The 25831-nt window shown below is 43.3% G+C and overlaps 1 protein-coding gene across 1 annotated transcript; it reads left to right on the top strand.

Moving 5' to 3' along the window:
* The first annotated feature begins 5893 nt into the window (after positions 1-5893).
* Positions 5894-24268, top strand: CLDN18 (claudin 18). Its single transcript, XM_019437461.2, has 5 exons — positions 5894-6289; positions 15749-15913; positions 16548-16665; positions 20791-20901; positions 22106-24268. Exons 1-5 carry the CDS (start codon positions 6070-6072, stop codon positions 22275-22277), a joined length of 786 nt encoding a protein of 261 aa, XP_019293006.1. The 5' UTR covers positions 5894-6069; the 3' UTR covers positions 22278-24268.
* Positions 24269-25831: the final 1563 nt, after the last annotated feature.

Below are 25831 nucleotides of genomic sequence, written 5' to 3'. Positions count from 1 at the left end.
ATTTTACTATGTGCTAGGTATTAGTTTAATAAATTAACATATAATAATATGTATAATTTATATAATTATATATTCATTTACATAAATTACCTATGCGTACTTTAATTTTCACAATGACTTTATGAGGTAAGTAGTAGTATTATCTCCATTTTGTAGATGAGGAAACTGAAGCACAGAAAGATTAAAGAATTTGCCTAAGGACACTATAGTAGTCAAGAGGCAGGGGATTCAAACCTAGGCAGACTTTCTCTAGAACCTATGCTACATACCAAAATTCTAATCAAAATACCAGTGAGAGTTTTTCCTTCAGGAATTTGACAAAGTTGTTTATCTATAAGAAGCAGCAAATGAAATTAACTTTTAATAGTTTTTTTAAGAATAAAATAAAAATTGGGATACCTGGGTGGCTTAGTTGGTTGGGTGTCCCACTCTTGATCTCAGCGCAGGTCTTGATCTCAGGGTCGTGAGTTCAAGCCCCACTTTGGGCTCTGTACTGGGGGTAGAGCCTACTTTAAAAAAAGAAAAAAGAATAAAATAAAAATAGTGGTCTAACTGCCAGATATTTAACCAAATTCTAAAGCTATGGTAATTAGGGGCACCTGGGTGGCTCAGTCAGTTGGGCGTCCAACTTCAGTTCAGGCCATGATCTCATGGTTTGTGGGTTTGAGCCCCACGTCGGGCTCTGTGCTGGCAACTTGGAACCTGGAGCCTGCTTCAGATTCTCTGTCTCCTTCTCTCTCTGCCCCACCCCCGTTCACTCTCTGTCTCTGTCTCTCTCAAAAATAAACATTACAAAGTTTTTAAATAAAACAAATAAAGCTATGGTAATTAAAAGTGTGCTTTGGCCCAAAGATGGACAGACAGATCAATGGAAAAAAGTCTAAAATTAGAAAGACATATATGTGAATTTAATGTAAATAGAGGAGGTTTTACAAAGGCATTGAGAAAGAAAAGATTATTCAATAAGAAATTGCCAAAACTACACATAATATTAATTAGCTTTCTTGAAAGAAAAAAAGAATTATAGTAGCAGTCAACATATATATCAAAATAGATTCCAGATTAATTAAATGTAAAAATATATAAGATACTTTTCAGTCTTCTAAAATTCTAAAATAATTCTAACATTGCTTTTATCTCCTAACTTGAAAATAAATTTCTAAGCATAGAAATGATGGAGGAAACACAAAAGTAAACTCTTTTGACTACATCATTCAGCAACCATTTATTAAGCATATATTATGCACCAGGTATGCTCATCATACAATTATGTGAAGCACATAAATGGAATACATAAGACCATGCAAAAATTTAAAAAGCAAATAATCAATGAGAAAAGATATTTTTGGTAATTACAACAGTATATTAAGATATTTAACAAATAAATTATTTATATAAGTTGATAGGCAAAATGCGAAAATTCTAGTACATAAATGAGGAAGAAGTACAAACTGACAATTCAGGAAAAGGAAAAAAACAAATGCTTCATAAGTATTTGTTTTTTATTTTTAAAAAACCTTTTAATGTTTTATTATCCATATTTGAGACACAGGGAGACAGAGCATGAGCAGGGGGCAGAAAAGAGAGGGAGACACAGAATTCGAAGCAGGCTCCAACCGTGAGATCATGACCTGAATAGAAGTCAGACGCTTAACCGACTGAGCCACCCAGGCGCCCTCATAAATATTTTCTTTTTAAAAAAAGTTTCAAACTCATTAGTAGTCAAAGCAATGCAAATTAAAACAAATGGTCATATATAACTTACCAAATTCAATAACTAGATAAGGGTGCAGTGAAACAAGATCTTTCAAATATTGCTGCTAGAATAATATTCATGGGGGGAAAAGTCCAGTTCTATAAAAAAAAGATTTTTTAAAACTTCACACCCTTTGACATCTTAATTCTACTCTTAGGAATCTATCCTGAGTTAACAGAAATGCCGGCAAATAGTTATACAAAAAATCTTCACCATACCGTTGTTTTTCACACACTCACACACACACACACACACACACACACACAGACACACACACACAACTGGGGGAAGGGTATGATCCAAATTTATAAGAATAGATGCTGTTTAGGTGAACCTTTATGTAATTGAATACTAATATGCTAGCATTAAAATACTAATTTTCTCATAACAAATTAAATGTTTAATATTAAATATATTAAATGATGTTTACAAGGAGATTTAATTATGTATGCAATTAAGTAAAAAGTGCAAAACATCAAGTTATATAATCTCTTAATCATGTGAAAATATATATACAAAGAAAGGATAAAAAGGAAATATACCAAATATTTTGTCTAGGATTTGAAATTATGAGTGATTTGTTAAAATTTTCTCTACCTCCAAATTTTCTCTTTTTTAAATTTGTTTTAATGTTTATTCATTTTTGAGAGACAGAGAGCATAAGCAGGGGTGGGGCAGAGAGAGAGGGAGACACAGAATCTGAAGCAGGCTCCAGGCCCTGTGCTGTCAGCACAGAGCCCCGTGCGGGGCTCGAACTCACAGATGGTGAGATCATGACCTGAGCCAAAGTCGGTCGCTCAACCGACTGAGCCACCCCGGTGCCCTTGTACCTCCAAATTTTCTATTATGAGTACCAAAAGGAGGAATCAGAAATTAGGGACATACAGTGTGGTAATACTTTGAGAGAAAGAAATTAATAGATGTATCAATTATTTGTCTCACTAGTCTACTCATTTTATTGCTATTTGACCACCATTTTTGCCTAATTACCATAGAAGGTTTTATACATATTAATGTTCCTAAAAAGGTGTAAAGAAAAGGTGAGAAAATTTTTTTTCTCCAATATCAGTAAAATAATATAAGCTTCTAAACATTTATTACCTGAAATGGTACTGCCAGAACCATATTTAAATGTGAACATAAGGATGATTTCCCCAAAGAAACCAGCAAAACATTTTGCTCCACTTTAACGGTTTTAAACAAAGCTATATCAACTCCATTATTGTTAAACAAAATCAGACCATGAATAACAATAATGATTATTATAAATAGTTATATAATGATATGATTATAATTATAATTATAATAAAAATAATAAGTATTATTATATATTGTTATAGTCAGACCATAAATTATTATTATTATTATTAGAGACACATTTAATGTATTTTGACAAGGCCTCTTACATGAACGAAGAAGCCAGATTTTCCTCTGTGGACCCCCCATTCACTCTTTGGCAGTGACACTTAAAAAGCAGTGGTCCAGGAGCGCCTGGGTGGCTCAGTCGGTTAAGCATCCGATTTCAGCTCAGGTCACAATCTCACGGTCCGTGAGTTTGAGCCCCGCATCGGGCTCTGGGCTGATGGCTCAGAGCCTGGAGCCTGCTTCCGATTCTGTGTCTCCCTCTCTCTCTGCCCCTCCCCCGTTCATGCTCTGTCTCTCTCTGTCTCAAAAATAAATAAACGTTAAAAAAAAATTTTTTTAAAGCAGTGGTCCACTTTATAGCACAGAAAACCCACCAGAAAATGACAAATTAAATCTTCCAAATGTTTTTAAACCTAGCAATATTTATTTCACATTTAAAAAGTATGTAGACTTACATTTTCTCTCTACTCATTCAGTATTCTACTAGGTAGAAACACCTTCAGTTTATCCTTTAAAATTAACTTTTCTTGGGGCGCCTGGTTAAGGTCTGACTTGGGCTCAGGTCATGATTTCAAACCATGTGTTGGACTCTGTGCTGACAGCTCAGAGCCTGGAGCCTGCTTCAGATTCTGTGTCTCCGTCTCTCTCTGCCCCTCCCGCACTCATGCTCATCTCTCTCTCTCTCTCTCTCTCTCTCAAAAATAAATAAATGTAAAAGAAAATTTTTCTAATTAAAAAAAAATAAAATTGACCCTTTCTTCTCCCAAAAAATAAAATCACTGTCACCATTCCAAACAGGAAAGAAAGCTAATTCATTATTACAGAATAACTTTTTTTCCCTGTCTTGAAATCTCACATAAAAATATTTCCATAGGGAAGGGGAGAGGAAAAACTGCCATGTGAGAGTAGATAACTTGTAAAAACCTATTTTTTTTTATTTTTCCATTTTCAATCGACTATTTCAGTGGTACCGTAGTCAAGGTATGGGGTGGGTGTTAGACCAATGTCATAAAATGAACATAAATGTTCCAACATAAATGTTGGAAACCAAACATCTACAGATCTCTTTATGAATAAAAAGCCGGCTTCTTGGTTGAAATAAGAGCAAAATGGACTCTGTCCACAGAAACTGCGGCAGAATCATTCCAGAACTATTCCAATATTTTCCAATCTAATCCCCCTCCAGCAGCAAAGATCAGAATCACTTTTTCTGGTTGTTCCCTCCCCACCTTTTGGACTTGGCCTTGTAACTTGGCTTAGGGAAAACAGACACACCAACACTGTTTCACCCTAAGTGATGTAACTCTTGCTTACTCTCTTCTTTTGAGTTTTCTGGCTCATGATTCATTCTCTACACTGATCACAGAACCTAAAGCAAGGGATGCACTTGAGGGGAGTATTGCCTCCATTCATACTAGGGGGAGACCTTCCATATTTGCTTTCTGTGTTTGCTGGGTAAAAAGCTGTGGGAGCAGTGGCTGGACGCACTCAAGATAACATTGAAATGTCCAGATGCACAGGCTTGTTTCCTGGAGAACCTGTACAGGTTAGACATTGGTGGGTGAGTGTGTTTCCCAGCCTGGAAACCCAGAGTTGGGTAAGCCAGAATTAAAATGGTTCCAAATTCAGACACCTGATACACATGACCCCCCAGGAAGTGGCAGGTTAATCAATTCTCGAACAAAATCGAATTGGGTAGTCAAAATGCAATGGCTAATTTCTGGCCAAGTCTCTCTTTTTCAGGATTATATAATTCTTGATATTTTGACCAACTGTAGTAAAAACTTTTCTGCCAAGTGTGGAAGACAGTGTATGAGATCCGGGAGGGCTCTGAAGTATTCTATTTAGTCTGCAAATGGAACAGATAAAGTAACTGTAACCTGTAGGGGCTGAGCAGTTTGCCCCAAATCACCCAGCACAAAGCGAATTAGTAACAGGGTAAGGAGCAGATCCCAGGTCTCTCTGTAACCAAATCAGGGCTTTTGGCCCAGCTAGTCCTAATCCCTTCTTTGGCCTTTCTAGAAGCTTCTGTGTCTGCCACGTGATCTTCACGTGGTTCTTGTGGCATGAGTGAAAAGGTAAAGTGGAGGTCGGCAGGATGTCGGGCTTCCTCTCATCCTATTTCCAACACCTGTAAAATGAAAGCATTATCTCTTGGATTTGACTTCCTGTTCCCAAACGTGGGGACAACCATGCCTGCCCCTGCCTCTCCACATGGAAATAGAGAAAGAGCACCAGACTGGGAGTGGGCACTGGAGCTCCGCCTTTACTGACTTTAAAGCATCTGTGGTTCAAGGCCCTTAGACAAGTTCCTTAATCTATTGTGCCTCACTTCACTCAAAATATATGGGTGTGGGATAATAATACCTACTCCACCCATTCCTGTAAGAGTGCAATGGAAAGACGTGCAGGAAAAGTAGTTTATGAGCTGTGGAGGAGGAAATGTGAAAGTCTGGTTGAAGATGGAGACTCCTGGGGCCTTTGTTTTAAGTGATGTCAGCCTAAGCGACATTACTCTCTGCCGAGCAGAGCCTAGAGGAGAAGGCTGTGGGGGCTGCCCGCGGCGCTGGACTCGTCACCTTTCTACCCAGGCGGTGGCCGGCGTGCTCGTGTCACAGCCAGAGCCACGGACAAGGGAGGCTGGCAAGGCCTTCAGAAAGGGTGTCCACTCCAACCACTCTGCTCCCACACCAGCTGGGCCTGCGCAGCTCGGCCGACAAGTGCCTCTTGGGGCCGCTTCCCTAACAAATGAAAACATAATGCCCTTGAACCAAGAGTGAAACTGAACTATCTAAGGAAAACACAGTGAGCAAACACCAAGAGCTGAGGGAAACCATCTGATTAGGGCAGCTCCGCTCAGGAGCACAACTGGCCCACGCACACCCTGCACAGGAGGAAGGTGCAACTAGACCTCGGGCGGCGGGTGGAGGGCGCGCGGGGCCGAGGCCATGTCCACCACCACGTGCCAAGTGGTGGGCTTCCTCCTGTCCCTCCTGGGCCTGGCGGGGTGCATCGCCGCCACGGGGATGGACATGTGGAGCACCCAGGACCTGTACGATAACCCCGTCACCTCCGTGTTCCAGTACGAGGGGCTCTGGCGGAGCTGCGTGAGGCAGAGCTCAGGGTTCACCGAGTGCAGGCCCTACTTCACCATCCTGGGCCTTCCAGGTAGGCCCGGCAGCACGGGGGGCCCGAGCAGGTGAGGGCTGGGGAGGGGTGTCTGCGCTCCCTGCAGCCAGGAGGGACCTCAGAAATCACACCAGGGACTGAGCCTCGCTCCCCACCTCTGGGTATGACCCTTGCAGCTCAGAATAAAAGGTGTGAATAAGAGAAGTTGGCCCCATGACAAAGGGGGCTATAGTCGTCCTGGAGAAAATCGGAGAATTCATACTCAAGTCAAAGGAATTGCGGGTGGTGAAAAGAATGGGATTTGTTGTAAGGGCAAGCATGCTCATGATACTAGAATAGACTAATGGTCCTCAAAGGAGAAAATTGTGTGCATGTGTGTGCATGTGACTTGCTCTTGCCTGCACATACGTGGGAGCAAGGAAGTAGGTTGGTGAATTATTTTCTTCTAGCCCAAAACGCTTATGGAGAACTAATTTCATTTCATTTTCAATTCAATTCAATTTTGCTTTGAAAAGCTGGAGTCTCTGAAAGTGTCAGAAATGCATATTGCCATTAAATTATAAATATCCTTTTTTTGCTTTGCGTTGAGGTTCTAGTGTGCACTCCTAAGAAACAGTGCATGCCAGAATAAGTTATAATTATATTATAGTAATTTCATAATATAAATATAATTATAAATGTGACATCTTCTCACCCCTGAAGATGAAGTTAAACCCCTGCTTTTAATACAGATAATTATTTCAAACATGCACATAGGAACTTTGCATTCTAGATATTATGAAAGCGACTCGTATTTAAAGAAAGAGGGTGGGCAAAAAGAAAATAAAAGGTCAGTCTAATCAGTGGCTCCAAGGAGTGGCCAAGATAGGAGTTTGGTGAGGAAGCGAACAGTGTTTGATTTGCCACTCTGAAACTAACACCTTATGAACAGGTAGATGGAAATAAACTTGCATGAAACTGTTAAGAGTCTTTGAAGCACTTGAAATTGAATGATGAAAAGCAATTCAACTAATTTGTCTTCATTTTTGGAAAGAAAAAGAAGATGGGTGACAGAGCAGAACTGGGGTTTTTACTGCATTTTGGAAGCCATTCCTATTGCAGGACCAGCAGGATCACTAACTGAGACCTGCTTAGGGAAGCAAGGCAGGTGGGACCTGGCCACAGGAAGACAGCGCAGAGGAGGGATCATGCTCTCCTGTGAAGGGAGAGGTCAGAAGAGAGGAGGTGCAAGACCATAGACTGTCGAGTCACACCTCATTATAACTATTAAAAGAAGATAAAAGGGGCGCCTGGGTGGCTCAGTCGGTTTAGCATCCAACTTCGGCTCAGGTCATGATCTCGCAGTTCATGGGTTCGAGCCCCGTGTCGGGCTCTGTGCTGATAGCTCAGAGCCTGGAGCCTGCTTCGGATTCTGTGTCTCCCTCTCTCTCTCTGCCCCTCCCCAGCTTGTGCTCTCTTTCTCTCAAACATACATAAATGTTAAAAAAAATTGTTTTAATGAAGGAAAAAGATTGACCTCATATTCAAAATTGAGGCATGACATCCCATAACTTCATGCTCAATAACCTCAGCTCAGGGCCAAACCACACATTACCAATCTCTTGCTCATTCTGTTTCTTTCCACACATGGGGCCCCACACCATCCTGTCTGATTAGCCCCTATTCTTCTTGTCATCTCTCCTCCTCACTTAGGCTTATATCCTCCTTTCCTACAAGATCTCATGATTCTGATCATTGTCAAGTTCTGTCTCTCCCTGGGTCACTGACAACCAAATGAAAAGAATACATTTTACTATCACCTGTTGCTCTTCGTCTTTCTCAGTCCGGTTTCTATCCTTCATCTCTCTAGAGTGTTTGCTCCTTTGACTATGGCAGATCGGGTAGAATCTTCCAATCACCGACTGCCAGTTCTCAGTTCTCATCTCTCGGGCATTTTAAAAGCCAAACCCTCCCATGGTTCCCCCATTTGCAGCTTAATTAGGTGTAGACATGACTGCCTGACACCCATGCCCTCCTATCTCCCTCATCTTGCCTGACTTATCTCTTACAATTCCTCTGCCCCCAGCCTCTGCTTCTCCCTGTCTATTTACTCTACCCTGGGCTTGATCTTGGATACCCATTTCTCCCACTGCCAAGTACCCCCCTCCACCACTCCACTGCCATCTCCATGAATCTTCTCATATGCAGGGTCCAGCCCAAATATGACCTCCTTTGTGAAGCCTCCTCACATCCCTAAATTGAATAGGATCCCCCAGATCTCTGTACCAGACCCAGGCACTCTAATAACATTGGGCACATCCACCCTCATGACACTGCTTGCAAGTTGGAAGAGCTGAAAAGCTCCAGGCAGCCATCAGAGTCGTATCCCAGTCCTGCCTGTCTGAGTCAGGGGAACAGGATTCCACCAAAAGCCAGGAAAAACATTTCTTGGGCCTGAATATGCATAAACGGAGATACTTGAAATCACTGTTAATGTATGGCCATGGAGAACAGCGTGGATTTAAGAATAGCAAGGCTTCGGGGTGCTTGGGTGGCTTAGTCGGTTAAGCGTCCGACTTTGTCTCAGGTCATGATCTCGCAGTGTGTGAGTTCGAGCCCCGTGTCAGGCTCTTTGCTGACAGCTCAGAGCCTGGAGCCTGCTTCAGATTCTGTGTCTTCCCTCTCTCTGTCCCTCCCCTGCTCGTGCTCTGTCTCTCTCAATAATAAATAAATATTTAAAAAATTAAAAAAAAAAAAAAGAATAGCGAGGCTTTTGTGCAGCAAAAGTGACTACAATGTAAATTGGCATCCCAAAATTCAAATATTTGTTTGGTGACTTAAGATTTGGCTGACTAATGTAGGAGATGGGTGGGAAGATTGCCAGAAGGAATAGGCTAAAAAGACCCTCAAAACCTGAAGGCAGGAACATAAGAAGATGGAGCAGCCAGAGAGAAGGCCAGAGGGTGGCCCAGAGACACTTGTAGGGCTCCAGAGGAAGCTGAAAGGGGTAACATTAACTACTCAGGACCTGGCACCTAGAGGGCACTGAAACAGCTGCTGAGAACATTTTCTTGAGCATGACAAGGGGCCGAGGGAAGAGAGACTGAAGCAGAGGAGCTGGGTGAAACATCCAGAGACAGAAATGGAAGGTTGAAAGTTTAATTTTGACCTAGAGCTCAGGGGAGTACCAGCCTGCAGCAGAGAATTAAGCTTTAAAGTTACTATAAAAGCATGAGGCAGATACCATTGTAATACTTCAGTTAACAGTCATAATAATCACTGCCAATTATTCAATTCTTCCTAAGGATAAGCTCTTTTCTTGCAAAATCTCACATACCCTTCATTCATCTGATAAAAATGTATCACGTTTAGTTGGAACTTACAGCCATAGAATAATTTAATTCCATTCGACTAGCTATATTATGTAACCTACAGATAGATTAATGAGGTTAATGGTTGTAGTAGCAGGACTATTTACCTATATATGACCAGCTCTGTATAATTTATAGCCCAAGACGCCCTCTCATTGTATTCCAAACAGTCAGAGCAGCATGTCATTCTCCAAGGACAGTGCCCAGAAATAAAAACCGACCATTTCTCGAACTGCACATAGACCTACCAGTTGAACCTTCACAGCAATACAGGGTAATGTGTATCAGCTTTGTTTTTACAAAAGTGGAAACTGAGGCTCAGATATGGAGACAAGGTAAGGTGCCCAAGCTCCCATGGACAGGAGATATCAGATGCAGGAAATGAACACAAGGCTGAAACGCTTCCAAGTCTGTGTCTTTAGCCCTGCCCATGCTCAGGCCCTGCTTCTACATTCCAGATACAAGGAGCTGCCTTTAGAATTGAAGAGATTGGCCTGCGCTTGAGCACGCTAAGAGTAGAGGGTACATCTGCACCTTGACCCATTTATAGCCATATCGTCACAATGCACAATTAGGAGTACCAAGTTTAAAGAGTGGATGACTTGTGTGTCATTTCCTTCCCACCCACCCACCCCCTGCCCTGGAGACAGTGGGGGGAGGAGAGCAGAAGGCTGTCAATGAACAGGGTGAAGAGGAGGCAGAGACCTGGCAAATTCATGTCCCTGGTCCCATGATGACATTATAGGCAAGTGATATTTTTTCTAATGTGTTTGCAAATATTTGGATTGAATTTGGTGCCATGGCAGGGCCTTACAGTTAAAGGCAGATGAACTGGGATCAAGGGCTAGCTTGGCCAGCTAGGTCTCTCAACCTTGCTCTCCCCATCTGTGAAATGCCTCACAATAAGGTATTTGTGTGAAAGGGCTTTGCAATCCATTTAGCAGATCTGGTTCTTGGTGTCAGTCAGTCATTACTGCCCTGTCTACACCACCCAAATCTCTCAAACAGGACATTTGATCTTCCAGGTTTTTTTTCTTCTCCAAAATCAAGTGTCTTTTATGAATCCAAATACCCAAACCAAATATTATTTAGGGTACTCTTTTTCTTCTTTCAGTCCCCCCATGCTACCTGTGTTCTGTCACATCACTGATTCCCAGCCTCTTTGCAGGCACTAAAGGTCTTGAGTTTTCTTTCATACAACTGGCCACATTGGCCCCCTTTCTCTAGCAATGTGAAAAACCAACAGCCACTGAAGACCTAAAGAGTGTCCCATCAACCTACCAATCATATTTACACACCCAGGAATGGGCGGTTTTAGTGAAACCACATTTAACCCAGGAAACAATTCTACAAAATCTAAAGCACAAATCCATAAAGGAAAAAAAAAAAAAAAATACCAAACTGCTTTCCAGTACCCTTTCTAAAGGAGCCACCTGGTGTGTTTCTTCTTACGATTGGCTATTTGACATTAAGTCCAGTGTTCCTGATCCTGTGAAACCAGCTTGTCTTTCCCCGATGTCTGGTGGAAGAAACTGGCTCTAAGAGGTAAAGGGGTTATAAGTTAGTGATAAACTTGAAATGAAATCGGAGGGAGCCCCTTGGTTTTTGGTCAAGCTGCTTTCCCCTTTCTTCAAGAAAGAAATCTATTTTGGCCCAAACATACCTTTTTAAATATGTGGACAGACATCCAAATGTGTCCCCACTAACGTACATCCGAAGATCCCACAGAGAACTGAGGACACATCTGCAAAGCCGGAGAGGACCTGTACCTGAGGCGTAAACTGTGACCGCTTGCCCTATGCAGATGCAGGAATCAGAACACGTCCTCAGCTTGTGATTGTGGTGGCGGTTGCATTGACAGCAGGGCAGTCACACGCAAAGCATCAGGCCCTAGCGTGGACTAGTCAGTGGGGGGGGTCTCCATTTCTTGGTGGAGACACACATGGCCAGAGTCACATAGCTGGACCCCACCTTAGAATCAAAAAGGAAGGACAATGAAGAAACATTAATATTAAACATTAATATTTCTTTAAAAGCTCCCCCAAGAGATGCTAAAGTACAACCAGGGTTGGGAACCACACCCAAAGGCACCTTGCCTGTCAGTCCATAGCTAGTTTGGGGGAATAAGATATTTTGCAACAGGGAGGGAACATTGAGTTCCCATTTTTCTGTTTGCTTCTGTCAGCTCTGAATCCTGCCCACCCTTCAAGTCTGATAATGCCTCATTGTTCATTGGAAAGAATGCCATAGTCACACCTTTGGTGCAGGGAATCAGTCTATAGAGCCGTTGACTCACCTGTTATCAGCTGATAAGCTTATGTGCCTCTTGCTCAGAATAGCAAATAAGAGACAGTGTGGCTAAAAGAGAAACCTACCCCCTTTGGGAGCAGTTTCTCTGGGTACCTATCTATGGAAGATTAGAATCCCAGATGGTAGATTCTTCCAGCTGGAAAGGAAGTTCAGGTCACCCCCATGCATCTCCATGGTCATTACTAGACATGGGGGGGGGGGAGTTCTAGCAATGAGTGGTAGAGAACATTTCCTCCTACTTCCTGGAACCTGCCCCCATCACAGCTCCCTCTCTCAGAAGCACCCCTCGAGGGATCTCCGAAGCAAGGAAGAACTTGGTCTATGCATCCAGGCCCAGGATTGTGACTCTGACAGTAGTCCCACAAGTTATAAAACAATGTTGTGTCTTTTCCAACCACGGGCTAAGAGAAATGTGCTCAGGGTGAGGGTGGACCCCTGATTCAAAGCAGGTGCCAGTGTTCATCAGAAATCCAGAGGTCAAGAGATAGCAGGAAGGAAATGAGGCCTTGCCATGCATACCTGACTCAGCAAAGACAAGAGGGCATCTGACAGCCTGAGGCAAAGGCTGAGCAGGACAGGCTGGCCCAGGCTCCAGTGCCCAAGGGCTCCTGTGGCATAGCAACAGCAACTCTCCATACGAGGCAAGTCCACAGTGATTTCACCTCCCACTTGCCAATCTCACAGCCCTTCTAATCCAGCAATGACAGGCAAGACCATGTGCCTCAGCCACGGCCCCCTCATGATGTGTTTTCAAGAACAAACATTAAAACTACTCAGTCTAAAGAGTTAATGGCCCCACCCTTGCTGAGAGTCCAGGAGAAATGTTAATTTGTTATAGAATGAGGAAAGGACATCCTTTATCCTACTTAGTTAATATCGTTTATTTGGTTTTTGTTAGTTTGTTTGGTTGGTTGGTTGGTTTTGGTTGGTTGGTTAGTTGGTTGGTTGGTTGGTTGGTTTTGGTTGTTTTAACCAGATGCCTTGCCAGGTGTTTCTCAAAAGGGGTAAATGATTTTGTTTTCTGAATAGCTTAAGGCTTAAAATGTCAGAACAAGAGCAGATTTTAAAATCTCCAGCAAGTTTCTGGGTGGATTTGAAGTTCACAAGAGGCCCATGAGGACAAGATGAAGAGAAAGTCAAGCACCTTCCTCTTTCCATATGTCCAGTTTTCTGGTAGTAACATTCACATCAGTATAGCCTGGAGGATATTTCCTGAAGCCTGGGGCTGCCCAGCAAATGTCCTGTCCATACCTGTCCTGAACCAGGCTTGTAGTAGTATAATTGTATGTGTTAAAGAGAACTAGAACCACATCATAAGCAACTATGAGAATAGATACTCTCAAAGTGAAAAGAAATTTGAGGTTCAAGATTTCCAGTAAAAATATGATCTTCCCAGATTGTAAAGTGCTTGAAGGCAGTGACTATTTTTCATGAAACTTTATATCTTCTACAACATCTGACATAGGGTTTTGTAGAGAATTTGAGCTTAAAAATACTTGATGAATGAATGAATGAATTCATGGATGAGTTATATGATTATGTAACATATGACTATGAGCACATACCAACATGTGCTGAGTGAAAACACAAAAATATAAATGAATACACAAGTACATGACACACGCTTGCATTTGTTAATAAGGGAATGAACAGAATGTTTGTTCCCAGTATCCTGTGGGGCCAGCAAAACCATTGAGCAAGGCTTTAGAGAACAAAGGTGGCCCTCTAGAGCCCTCCTACATTAAGAGTGGATCCAAGGGCAACTCCAAGGCCCTCATTGGTTCTCTTTGCCCAACTGGGGTCACCACAGCTCTAGCATCAGAACTCAGCTGTAATCTCAAGATGCCAATGTTAATCAATTCAATTCTTCCAGGGATGAATGGTCAGATCCTGGAGGATTGATCCACACCATAAACCAATATATTTATCCTGCAAATATAGTTGCTAATAGGACCAAGACTGATTACATAGCTGCTTGTAGAATTCTCTTCTCAGCAGAGAAGCAAAGTTCAAATCAGAAGTTGCTTCAGGGGAAGAGAATAAGAATCAAGCGGCATAGAACTAGAGTGGCTGGATGCCATCACCTCCACGGAGAGAAAGTTGACAGGGCCTCCATTCCTCAGACAATGCCAAAGGCTCTTTAACGAATTCTGAATGATCTGCCTCTCCTTTTTCAGTATACTTCATTGATTCCCAATTCTTCCATCATGACAAGTTGCTTTGTGATACACACCTTAGAGTGAATAAGCTGGCAGCTCCATTGATATTGGCCATATTTGAGATGAAAATCTTCCTGGAGAGATTAGAGAGAAATTCCTCCCAGGACGTCCTTGTCTTGAGAGCCACATTCACAAATAAAATCTCCTAGGACATGTTATTCCCTGAGATGATTTTTAGATAATATTTCTTTATACATTTTTAGCATCCATTTTAGAGGTTGATATTTCATGGCTGAGTCTCCGAGTTTGGAGGATACATTCTCTTAGGTGCTTACAGATCCCTGTACCCTGATGGCAGCCTGTTTTTCCAGGATTAGGTACCTCAAAGGAATGTACTGTGATGGGAAAAACAATTTGGAGATAGTTCTGGGTTTGATCCCCAGCTCTTGCTTGTCCCTCAAAATATGTCCTCGGGCAAGTTCCTGAACCTCTCTGTCTCAATTTCTTCAATTATAAAATGAAGGTAATCATATCACCGACATTGCAGGGGTTTTTTAATGTGGACTGGATTTGTTCATGTCTGAAAAGCGACTTATAGCTTTCAATCAAAAGTTGCAATTGGCTCTGATAACTAGGGTAAGACAGAGCTTTCTGCTTTGCTTCACACAATTCTTCAGTTCTGCTCCACCAGAAATACCCACACTTGGGGCCTTTCCCTCTGGAAAACACCAAGACTCATTTGTCTTTCTTTTGTAAATGCATTATGCTTGTAGCGGGCATGTTTAATGACTGTCTTTCTCCACTTCGACATAAGATCCGTGAGCGGAGAGACCATGGCTGACCTATTAATTACTGTCATCCCTGTGCCTAGTCATAGGGGCTCAGAAAAAAACTGTTGAGATGAGTCAGTGCACATTAAGGACACACTAGAAACCACTTTGGATTTATCTGGAGGGGAGGCATTGGGGGAGAGTCCCAGCAGGATCTACAGCTCCCATTGCTTCCTGAGAAGGGAACTGCTGATCAGCTGGTCATGTTGAAAGGCCTGTGAATGATATAGCAGTCTGTTATATATACCCAAAACCTACAGCTTACCCTGACTATAGTAGTCCCTTTGGAAACAAGCAAAAACATGGTGCCCTTAGTATATCACCTAGTAACCTTGCTTCATCACATGCTATGAATGAATATCGGGTTTTTCTAAAGCGGACGCAACAATATGAAGCATTGAGCCCATATGAAAAGACTAGAGGAGAATGACATTTGGGATAGAAGCCAAAGTCACGCAGTTTTACTATAAGCTCTATCAGTAATTTTTCATGTCACCTTAATCAAGCTATTTCCTCTTTCTAGACCCTAGCTTATCAGGCTTTAAAATGAGGAAATGAAATAGCTATCCATTGGTTGTCCCTACTCCCAACAGTTCATGATTTTGTCATTCTACAGACAATTGTGTACATGCAGGTCCTTCAACAATCAGAGGATTGTATGTGGTGGTTTTGCATTTCTCACAATTCCACATCCCCTGGCAATGACAAGGTTCACATTTTATGGACTTGCTATTTCTCAGGAATTGGATGCTGGCTGATTGTGGTTGCTTTATTTTATTAAACTAAAGCCTGGTGGTCATGCAGAAGTGGTCTCATCTGTCTGCTTGTGTCTTGCCTCTTGCCCCACAGCCATGCTGCAGGCAGTGCGAGCCCTGATGATCGTGGGCATTGTCCTGGGTGCCATTGGCCTGCTGGTGTCCATCTTCGCCCTGAAGTGCATACGCATAGGCAGCATGGAGGACTCTGCCAAAGCCAACATGACACTTACCTCTGGGATCATGTTCATCATCTCAGGTAAACAAGCAGCCAGGGTTCCCTCTCTCAAATGCTTTTCTAGGAATGTCAAAGTAAAATTATTCTGGCAGAGGAAACATGGTTTCTCCCTAATGAACACAGTTTGAACATGGATCAGAACTTTACACACTAGGATTCAAGATCTGAGACTAGAGCCCAATTATGCTCTACAGAATGATCATGAATGTTAAGGTCCCCCTTAGCTGCTATCTGATTATTATAAGAAATTCTCAGTACTAAGGTAGCCATGTGAGTCAGTCCCTAAAGACATTATTTTGGCAAGATTCTTGAAAATGATTTTAAGGAAAGAGCACTTGACACCATCGAAGGACCAGACCCAAAATATTTGTATTACTAATCCTTTGTCCCAAGATGCATGGAAAAATCTCTTTCTGCACACATACAAATCCCTCCACAGTTAGAGAGATAAGAGAATCTAAGCACTCTAAGAGAGTCTAACATAATGTCTAGCACATAGTGGGAATTCAATAATCAATGCTTGGATTAGCTATTCTGTTATATGAATGGAATGTTCGCAGCCTGCTCATCTAAACTCATTTCAGCATACATTGCCTCAGAAACGCTGTGATCCCTTTAAAGCTGACTCTGGCGCTTTCTTGTATTTTGCCCGCAGGTCTCTGTGCAATTGCTGGAGTATCTGTGTTTGCCAACATGCTGGTTACTAACTTCTGGATGTCTACAGCGAACATGTACACTGGGATGGGTGGGATGGTGCAGACTGTTCAGACCAGGTAAGCTTCCAATCTAGTCTTAGTATCCTGTGGTGAATATTGTTATAAAAATCCTATTAAACACATATGCCTAATGTGACTGTCAGTGCCTGAAATAGCAAAAATTTATCAGAGGCAACCATGCCATATCGTAAATCAACAATGATCTGTAAATTCATAAACTTCATTTCAGTGAAATATCCTTGGTGCTATGACTTGAGGCTGAGCTGACATTTGCATTGAAATACAGCGACAGTTCACAGTATTTATCTAACATGCTTACACAGGCCCCGTTGTGGTGGCAATGAAACAGGCACTATTAGCCCAGGCATGTAAATGAGCATCAACCCACATCCCCAGACCATGACGGGAACCTGACTAGGGACAGGTGAAAGCTTGAGTAGAACTGAGAAAGGTGCAGTATAGGTGAGAAGAGTAATGTTATGTTTCTTCCTTGTACAGCTGCCTCTTCTTCTCATTCATTCATTCATTCATTCTACAAATGTATAGAGCACCTGATGTGAGCCAGGAGCTGTTCTGAAAGCTGGGGATAAGACAAGTTCCCCATCCTCACGGAGGTTACAGTCTAGCTGAGGGAGACGAAACCCCACTATAATTTGGTGTCTGAAGGAGGGTAGAACTTTTAAACGCTGGAAGAGCAACTCTAACACCTATATTCATTTAGTCACTTCAAAGGGACATATTTCAAAGCAAGAAGCAGCAGTAAATTCTTGATGGAGAAAAAAACCTTCTTCTGAGACAGTGATGTAAATATCATATCTAAGTGACCCGTCATCTCTGGAGTGGATACACTTGGTATTTCTCCAGCCACACCATCGTGGGATACAGACAGGGGGTGAGGTTGTATAAATCCATTACTTTCTGGCTCCCAGGAACTCCAGTCCCCATCCATGTTCCTGCTTTGTTTCAAGAATGAGAAGGAAGTGATCCCCATAAGCTCCCCTCATCCTCTTCTGTGATCTTCCCATGGTCTTTTGGTTATAAGGGCAACTTAGAAGTACGCTGACCATGTTTTCCTGGGACTTTACCAGTTTTAGCACTAAAAGTCCCACGTCCTGGGAAACTCCTCCCTCATGGGCAAGTCAGGATGGTTGGTCAGCCTACTTAGAAGAGCCTACCTTACCCAGAGTATCTGGGCACCTGTGTCACTGCCCCTGCCAAGAGGAGTCACCCACCCCACTGGCACACAGTGCTAATACCCACATCATCCTCTCACACCATCTCCCTACAACCTGTACCATCCCTCGGTCAGGCAACTTCAGTCCTGAGATTGAGACTATAAGATTCTAGAATGTTCACTGAGTGCCTTCCTCCATAGATGGGCAGCAGTTTTTCCCTTCTTTCTGTTTTCTCATCCTCTCTACCCAGAAGTCACACAAGACAACATGGCTGCCAAGAAAGGTCTTGACAGTGAACTGATGGGCTTTCTGGTACCCCATTTGGTCCCAGCATCCCATCCTCTGCCAACACCGTGTTAAGGGTACCCAAGCTACAAAGTGCCTGCTTTCATGCTATTCAGAGCTTGTGAGGTGTTTTGTATTAGCCTAAACACTTCATTTTATAACCTGAATTATTCACTACTTTTTAAAAATTAGAAGTGTCATATGTTGGGTTACTCAAACACAGAGCCTGATTCTGAGGTTTCATGTGCAAGTGATATATTAAGGAAGGGGAGACCGGGTAGGGAGTGAGGCACCCAGGACAGAGAAGAGGGTAATTGCAATGAATTCTGGGACTCAGCCCAATCCTGGGGAGCTGTGGGGCATGAAACATACCTCAGAGTTGTCTTGACTCCCAAACTTTCATACTTCAGCACCAATCAGCCTCTGTGCACATGGGCAAAATGGCTCCAGTGGCTAAATCAAAACCTGACCTCCAAAGGAAAACATGGGGGCCAGCAGGCAAAGGCAAAGACCACAGGAGCTGAAGAAGAAACACAGAAATGGTGAAAGGGACATAAGGGACATGGGCAAAGCGCCATTAGTGTTTACTACAAGGATATTTCACACCACACACACACACACGCACACACACACACGTATGCAATCCGTTTTTCCAGCTCCTTGTAAAAGAAAAACATCAGATCCGGCAGTAATGGGCCCTCACTTTCTATGGCAACAATCTCTGCAGCTGCAAAATAGTTGCCCTCTTAGCAAGAGCTCACCCTCTCCAGTTTATCCCACCACTCTCAAATGTCCCAACGCTGAGGCCATTTATCATTATCCTTGTGGGGGTTTTCCCCACTTCACTCATTTAAATTTCTTAGCTGTCCTAGTTAGGTATTTAAGTTTGCTAACCTTGACCAAGAGGATCTGAGTGAAAGAAGGAGACCTCAGTCCCCATGTTCCCCTTGCCCAGAAGATAGTATTAGCTTAATGATGAACAATGAAGGCTTTGGAGGCAGAAGGATCTGCATTTGAATTTCAGTAGCTCCTGTGTCCTTCCTGGGTCTTTGGAAAAGTTACTTAGCCTCTCTAAACCTCAATCCCCTCCTCTGTAAAATGGGAGTGAGAAATCCTGCAAAATGAGGCTGTTGGAAGAATTAAATGAGATTGTGATAAAGGTGCCCATCACAGTGTCAGTAAGGGCTCAATAAATGCTAGTGATGGTTGTCATCATTAACATTATGTGGTCACTCGACCATCTTTAGAGGTATCAAGGACAGGGGTTCTGTCTGCGCCAGGGCTGAGGGACCAAGACTGCCCCCAGGAGATTTACACAGGGGCCTCTCAGGAGGACGCCCAGGAAAAGGTTAGGTGTTAAGCCCCTAGCCACGCTGGGGAGGGCCAACAGGGTGGGATGGGGTTCTTCATTCCAAACCAACAGCTTTCAAAACAAATGTCTGTCACTTCCAAGTCCAAAGGAAGTAAAAACTGCCTGCAGATAAATGTTCTTCCAGAACTTTTTCAAGCCCTGAGCTCAGTCTGCCAGCTTTTCCCTTTACATTACGCTTGGTCATCAGGCTTATATTGCTTACTTTGATCCTGCTAAAATGTGTGTACTTTTAAAGCACATCTAAAGGATCTTATTTTCTTAGGTTGTGGAGGTCTGCACACACATTGCTGTCTTCCAGCTACTGGTATAATGTTCTTAGTTGGTGACTTTTAAACATACTAGTGATTCATGGTGTTCCACAGACAGCCCCATGCTCTTTGGTGGACATGAGGGAAAAACCTCCAAGGGCAGGTATCCGCCATGCTGAGCTGTCCTTTTCTGTGGGGCTCTTGGAGATGAAGGGAAAGTTGGTAACTTTCTAACCAACGGAAATACCCAGTGACATCCTAAAAGTTTTTGGCCACTCTCCCCACTGTCCACAGAGGTCCGTGTGGAATCAGAATTATTCTATTCTCAGGAGACTTGGTTCTTGGACAATCCCAGTCAGATCTAACTGAGTCCCATGGAGGGACTGAGTTCCCCTGGGAGGGAAGGGCACCAGCACTGGAATCAGACCGCCACAGGTTTGAGTTCCAGCGTGAGCTGGAGTAGAAGCACCATGAAAGTGAGGGCTTGGTCACCCCTGCATCCCAGTGCCAGGGCAGTGCCAGGCACACGGCAGGAGCTCAAGAAATACTTGCTGAACAAATGAGTAAACAAATGAAAGAATGAATGGTCACTTCACATTAGTTCTTCCTGACGATAATGCTCCTACCTGTGTGGACGGCTGCCAGGGCTACTTGAGTTAGGTAAGATGAGAGCTTACTGGCCCACAGTAAGAACTCGAGGGGCCAAAATTCCTTCAGAAATAATAACTTCAGACTGCTTCCATATCTCTCAAATTTCTCTTGCCAAACCTTGAAGACACCCCCCACCCAATGCCAATAGGGAGGAAGGGGGATTTCCAATGATGTTTCTCTGAGAGTAGAGACTTATAATTAATTCCATGCCTGAGTGATGCCAGGGGCCCGAAAATCCCACAGCCGTTTTACTGACTAGCTTCAGTCCCACTTCTGTTCTCCAGGGTCCCTTGTTCAGTCGGCTGTGACCCAAATAAGCATTCAGCAGCATGGTCAGGGGTAGGTGTGGAACCCCCAGAAGGGCTGACAGAGAGGATGGGCATGGCCAGGCACAGCGGGTAGAGTCTGAGAGTGGAGTCACCCATACTCATGGCCTCACTTCCCCCCTCAGGTACACCTTTGGTTCGGCCCTGTTCGTGGGCTGGGTCGCTGGAGGCCTGACGCTAATTGGGGGTGTGATGATGTGCATTGCCTGCCGGGGCCTGGTGCCTGAGGAAACCACGTGAGTCTCCCCATCCCAATGCAATCAGACATTTCATCCGAGTCCATTTTAAAGTATAATTTGCAGCCAGAAGGATCAGTCTGGGTTTTTGAAGAACTTTATTAACTGAAGGATCCTGAGCCTTCTCTTTTATGGGGGACCTAAAGAACAGAATAGGAACATTTCAGCTGAGCAGATTTAGGAATAATCCTGTTTGAGAGAGAAAAGTATCCCTCCAGGTTCCTTCAGACTCCAGTATTCTGTAACTGTGGTTCTCAGCTGAAAACAATTCTGCCCTCCACGAGGTATTTGGCAACAACTGAACACTCTTGATTGTTGCAGCTTTGGGGTGGGGTGGGGGTGATCCTGGCATCTAGTGGGTGGGGCCCAGGGATGTTGCTAACCCTTGCCCGATGCACAGGTCAGGCGCTCACAACAAAGAGGCATCTGTTCCAAAATGCCAAAGTACTGCTGCAGAGAAACCCCACTGTAACCCCATAAAGGGGCTCGGAGCTGGGAGACCTCAATCCTAGTCCAGTTCTGTGCTAACTAGTCCTGCGAGTTGCCTTCTCTGGGCCTCTGTCAGCTTACCCATAAACTGTGCAGATTAGAAGAGATGGGCTCCATGTATGTACCTTTGCACTCACAAATTCTTGGATTTTTTTTTTTTTTTTTTTTTTTTTGGCCTAACCATGTTCCCCTGGACATTGTTTCTGGCTCAGCTTCATTTTTTTTTTTTTTTTAATTTTTTTTTTTTAACGTTTATTTATTTTCAAGACAGAGAGAGACAGAGCGTGAACAGGGGAAGGGCAGAGAGAGAGGGAGACACAGAATCTGAAACAGGCTCCAGGCTCTGAGCTGTCAGCACAGAGCCTGACGCGGGGCTCGAACTCACAGACTATGAGATCATGACCTGAGCTGAAGTCGGACGCTTAACCGACCGAGCCACCCCGGCGCCCCTGGCTCAGCTTCATTTTAATTAACAGCGGGAACTCACTGGTCACTAATGACTGGCTTAATACAAGGCAAGAAATTCTGCTCCAATGCAGAGGCAGAAAAGCTGGTGTCTCAAAGCCTGGGGGTGACCACCTGTCTCAGTTTGCCCAGGGCTAAGGGTTTCCTGGGACACTTTCAGGGCTAAAACAGAGACATTCCAGGGGAAATGGAGTGGCTTTCCGTCTTATCAAATACATCTGTGGTCACGGAATGTTTCTTTTTCTCTCAGCTATAAAGCCGTGTCTTATCATGCCTCGGGCCACAACGTCGGCTACAAGCCGGGAGGCTTCAAGGCCAGCACTGGCTTTGGGCCCAACAGCAAAAATAAGAAGATATACGATGGGGGTGCCCGCACAGAGGACGAGGTACAGTCTCATCCTTCCAAGTACGACTATGTATAACTCCAAGACACCTCGGCATGGGCAGAAGAACTCCCCCACCAATTAGAGTGCACTCGAAAAACAAGGAGATTTTACCTTGACTCCTGATTGCTTTTGACTCACAGTTGGAAGTTAGAAAAACCTTGATTTCATCCATGAAGAGGCTAGATGGTCTGGGCCACATGTCTCTGTCTCTAATGCTCCATCACAAAAACAGCCGAGTTATCAGATATGAATTAGAGGCTATAGTTCACAGTTTCCAATCCTCTATTTTTTTTTTAATTTAACCTTCCTCATCTGATGATAGAATGTGATTTGAATTCCTATCAGACAATAGCCCATCAATGATCTATTTCCCAACTCATCCCCCAGAACAATTCTGAAAGGAAAAAAGGAGAGTCGATCAAAAGACATCATTTTCTGCTATTTGATTTTAACCTCCCCCACCAACCTGGCTACTAATAAACACTGATTGAAGAAGAAGTGATGGGGAAAGAGATATGTAATGTCTCCAGCTCATTATCTGAGTTTTCTTACACTGTGATCTTGAACATTACCTGGACCAAAGTGATTTCAGTTTGAAGAAAGCTTTCTGCTTTTGTTGGCATCTGCTAATTCCAGCAAGACACCCCCCAGGGGTCTCCTGACCTCTCCACTGCAGGGCATCTTTCTGTCGCAGGCCAGAAAGTGTCCCTAGAAGAATGAGGAAAGGATACTTGTGGGTAATCTGAGTATATTTGGTATTCTAAATATAATTAGAATAAATTATATATTAGTGAAATGATACACTGTCTCTGTGAATTAGCCTCACCCCTGCACTTGAAGAAAAAGAAAAAATAATTGCTTTTGATATTGTCAATATGGACTTTGTAAAATCACACTTAAGTTTGAATTCCATGAAATGCTCACTCATCCGAATTGTTTCCCTTTGAGCTCTCCAGGACTGTGACGATACACGATAAATACAGTGTAACCCTGTAAAAACCAAAGGATGAAACCTAGGGAGTGAGTTGAAACAAGTTCTTTTGAAAAACAAGAAAACAGTGATGACCCTGAATGTAATGTTACATTTCCAAATGACACATGCCCACACTTGCATGGCCAGAGGTCACATACTTGGCATTGTGGTTACCTTTGTTACTGTGAGAGCTCTTCCCTTCACTAAATTTACCTACAGTCGTTGCCACATTGGATGTTCAAGAACCAAAAGCTCTTTGCAGCCGCACGCCTTCCTGGTGTTCACATCACTGCTGTAGGAAGCCTACACTCCTTCCAGGTTACCAGAATTCTATCCCGACACCAGAGCCAGAATAGTCACCCTGGGAATTAAGGTGGGGGGGGGGGGGAATCTCTCAAATTACCTAATCAGGGAGCAGCAGGCAATGGGGGAATCTCACCACTGGGTTATTATTTGGGGGAAAAAGTCCTCACATCAATAGTGCATATAAAAGTGGCCTCTAAGGAGATGGTGAATATTCATAGGGGGCTTCAGGCTGGACAGATTCTGTATGGGGAAATGCAGATCACAGCCCATTCAACAGAAAGGAATTTTGTTCACCAACAGCCAAAACAAACTCAGAGACCCTGCTCACTGAGACACCAATGGTTCGAGGCTATCTCAGAGTATTCATGGAACTCATTGTCTGAGATGGGATAAAGGATGAATAGATAAATCAAGAAACAAACAAACAAAAAAACAGGGATGGGGAAGACAAAACTGAACAACCTAGAGCATGGAGATTGTAAAGAGTTCTCAGTATTTGACTTGAAAGCCATGGGCATGATGAGCTCTCCTTCCTACCACCAGAAAGCCATGGTCAGGTCTGAGGCACTGAGGTGTGTCTCATCTGGGTTTTTAATTAGCACATTCTCTATCCAACACGTCATTTGAAAGCCTCTATGGAGTTAGACTGTGCCTTGTAATTTTGTTGTTGTTGTTGCTCTGTCCTATTGTATATGCATTGACTATTGACCTGCATGTTTTGTTAACTATTAAAAATACTATGATCTCACATTTGAACAACTGCTGCTCTTTTGTCCTGAGCTTCAGGAAGTGGAGATGGAAGTCTCAGCACCTCAAAGCTGAGGGTATCTTCCTGGAGTGTTTCTCATTGCAGAAACTGTCTGCTCAGCTGTAGCCTGGCTGCCTGGAGGCCAACTAGATTTGATCCAGCCCAGTTAGTGGTTTCTGAAAGTTGAGAAGCCTGAATAAAAAGGGATTTCCTGAGCAGCCAGGCATGTGGCATGGGATCCAAGAACCACATTTAGCCTGTCTGACCCTTAGTGCACCAGCCTGAAGCGTCTAATGTCATTGGCCTCCCCATGAGCTAGTAAAACAAGAGAGCCAATGTCTGTCCTCTTAATGCTGTCGAGGGCTGGGTTCACCAGCTCGGTTAGCTGTACTCACTGAGGCTGAATCAAGCTTTGGAAGCAACATGAGCTATAGAGTCAGAACAGCCCAACCTCAAATCCAGGCCACACCACTTGTATTAGGTTGAGCAAAGGACTTAATCTCTCTGAGGGTGGGTTTCTATGGAATGGGGATGATAAGCATAATGGAATAATGCAGGTATAAACACTCAACTTGCATAACTTTAAGACAAGCTGGGTATTGACTAAGGTAACTAGGATACCTGAGGCCAGCGTTGGCTTCAGACACAGCTGGATCAAGGAATATAACCAAGATTCTACTTTTTCCTGCCCATACTTCAATTCTGCTTTCCTCTCTGTTGGTTTGCTTCTGGAACAGGTTGTCCCCACAGGATAGTAGTGATGGCTGCTCATATTTCTCAGCCTATGCCATCTTTCAGCTAGGGTGCCTTGCCAAAAGGATGTATCTCCTCTCTGATATCTGTAGCAGAAAAAAAAATCCTGATAAAACTTACTGGACTATTTGAGTCATGTAGCCACCCCTAAATATCTTCATATAACCAGAGCAGTGGTATTTAGCTTAGCCTAGACTGGGCCCCACAGTCAAAATGTAGAGACTTGTTATATGCCATTAAGGACCGAGAGTCCTTAGAAATCAGGCAAACTCATTGCTTGCCCTCATTTTTTTACACCTTTGGTTGAATATGAACTCCAAGAAAAGTTTCAGAGGCACAGCGTCTGAACCTTTCTGACCAGTTACCAAACAGCATATTTATAGCACAGAGGGAGGATCTGAGAGATTACTCTGGTTCTCACAGAAAATGGATAATTAAAACAGAAAAATGGCAAAAATGTAACATTCAACTTTAAACCAATGGAATTACAAAACTGGTTAGTAGAAAACTTTCCTCGGTTATATAATTTTGACCTATTCGAGTTTAGATTTCCTAAGATTAGGGACATTTTGAAGACTCTCATGCAAAGACATAAATGAAGGAATCAAATCATAACATACATGTTCAAAATGTGACTCACTATCGTTATCCATAAAATTCCCTGGCGAATCCCAAGCTATGGACTGCTGAGTATTCCTCTGTCATCACCTTGAGGCCCAAAAGGAAGGAGGTATAATCAATGTCTCCATGGGATGGCCAATTCTTTCACCTTTTTCTAGGGTAATACTCAGCCCCATCCCGCCTCCACAG

Source organism: Panthera pardus, unplaced genomic scaffold (genome assembly GCF_024362965.1).
Source record: "Panthera pardus isolate Hobbes unplaced genomic scaffold, ASM2436296v1 HiC_scaffold_16, whole genome shotgun sequence".
Taxonomy (NCBI): domain Eukaryota; kingdom Metazoa; phylum Chordata; class Mammalia; order Carnivora; family Felidae; genus Panthera; species Panthera pardus.
This window is presented reverse-complemented; position numbering and strand designations above follow the sequence as displayed.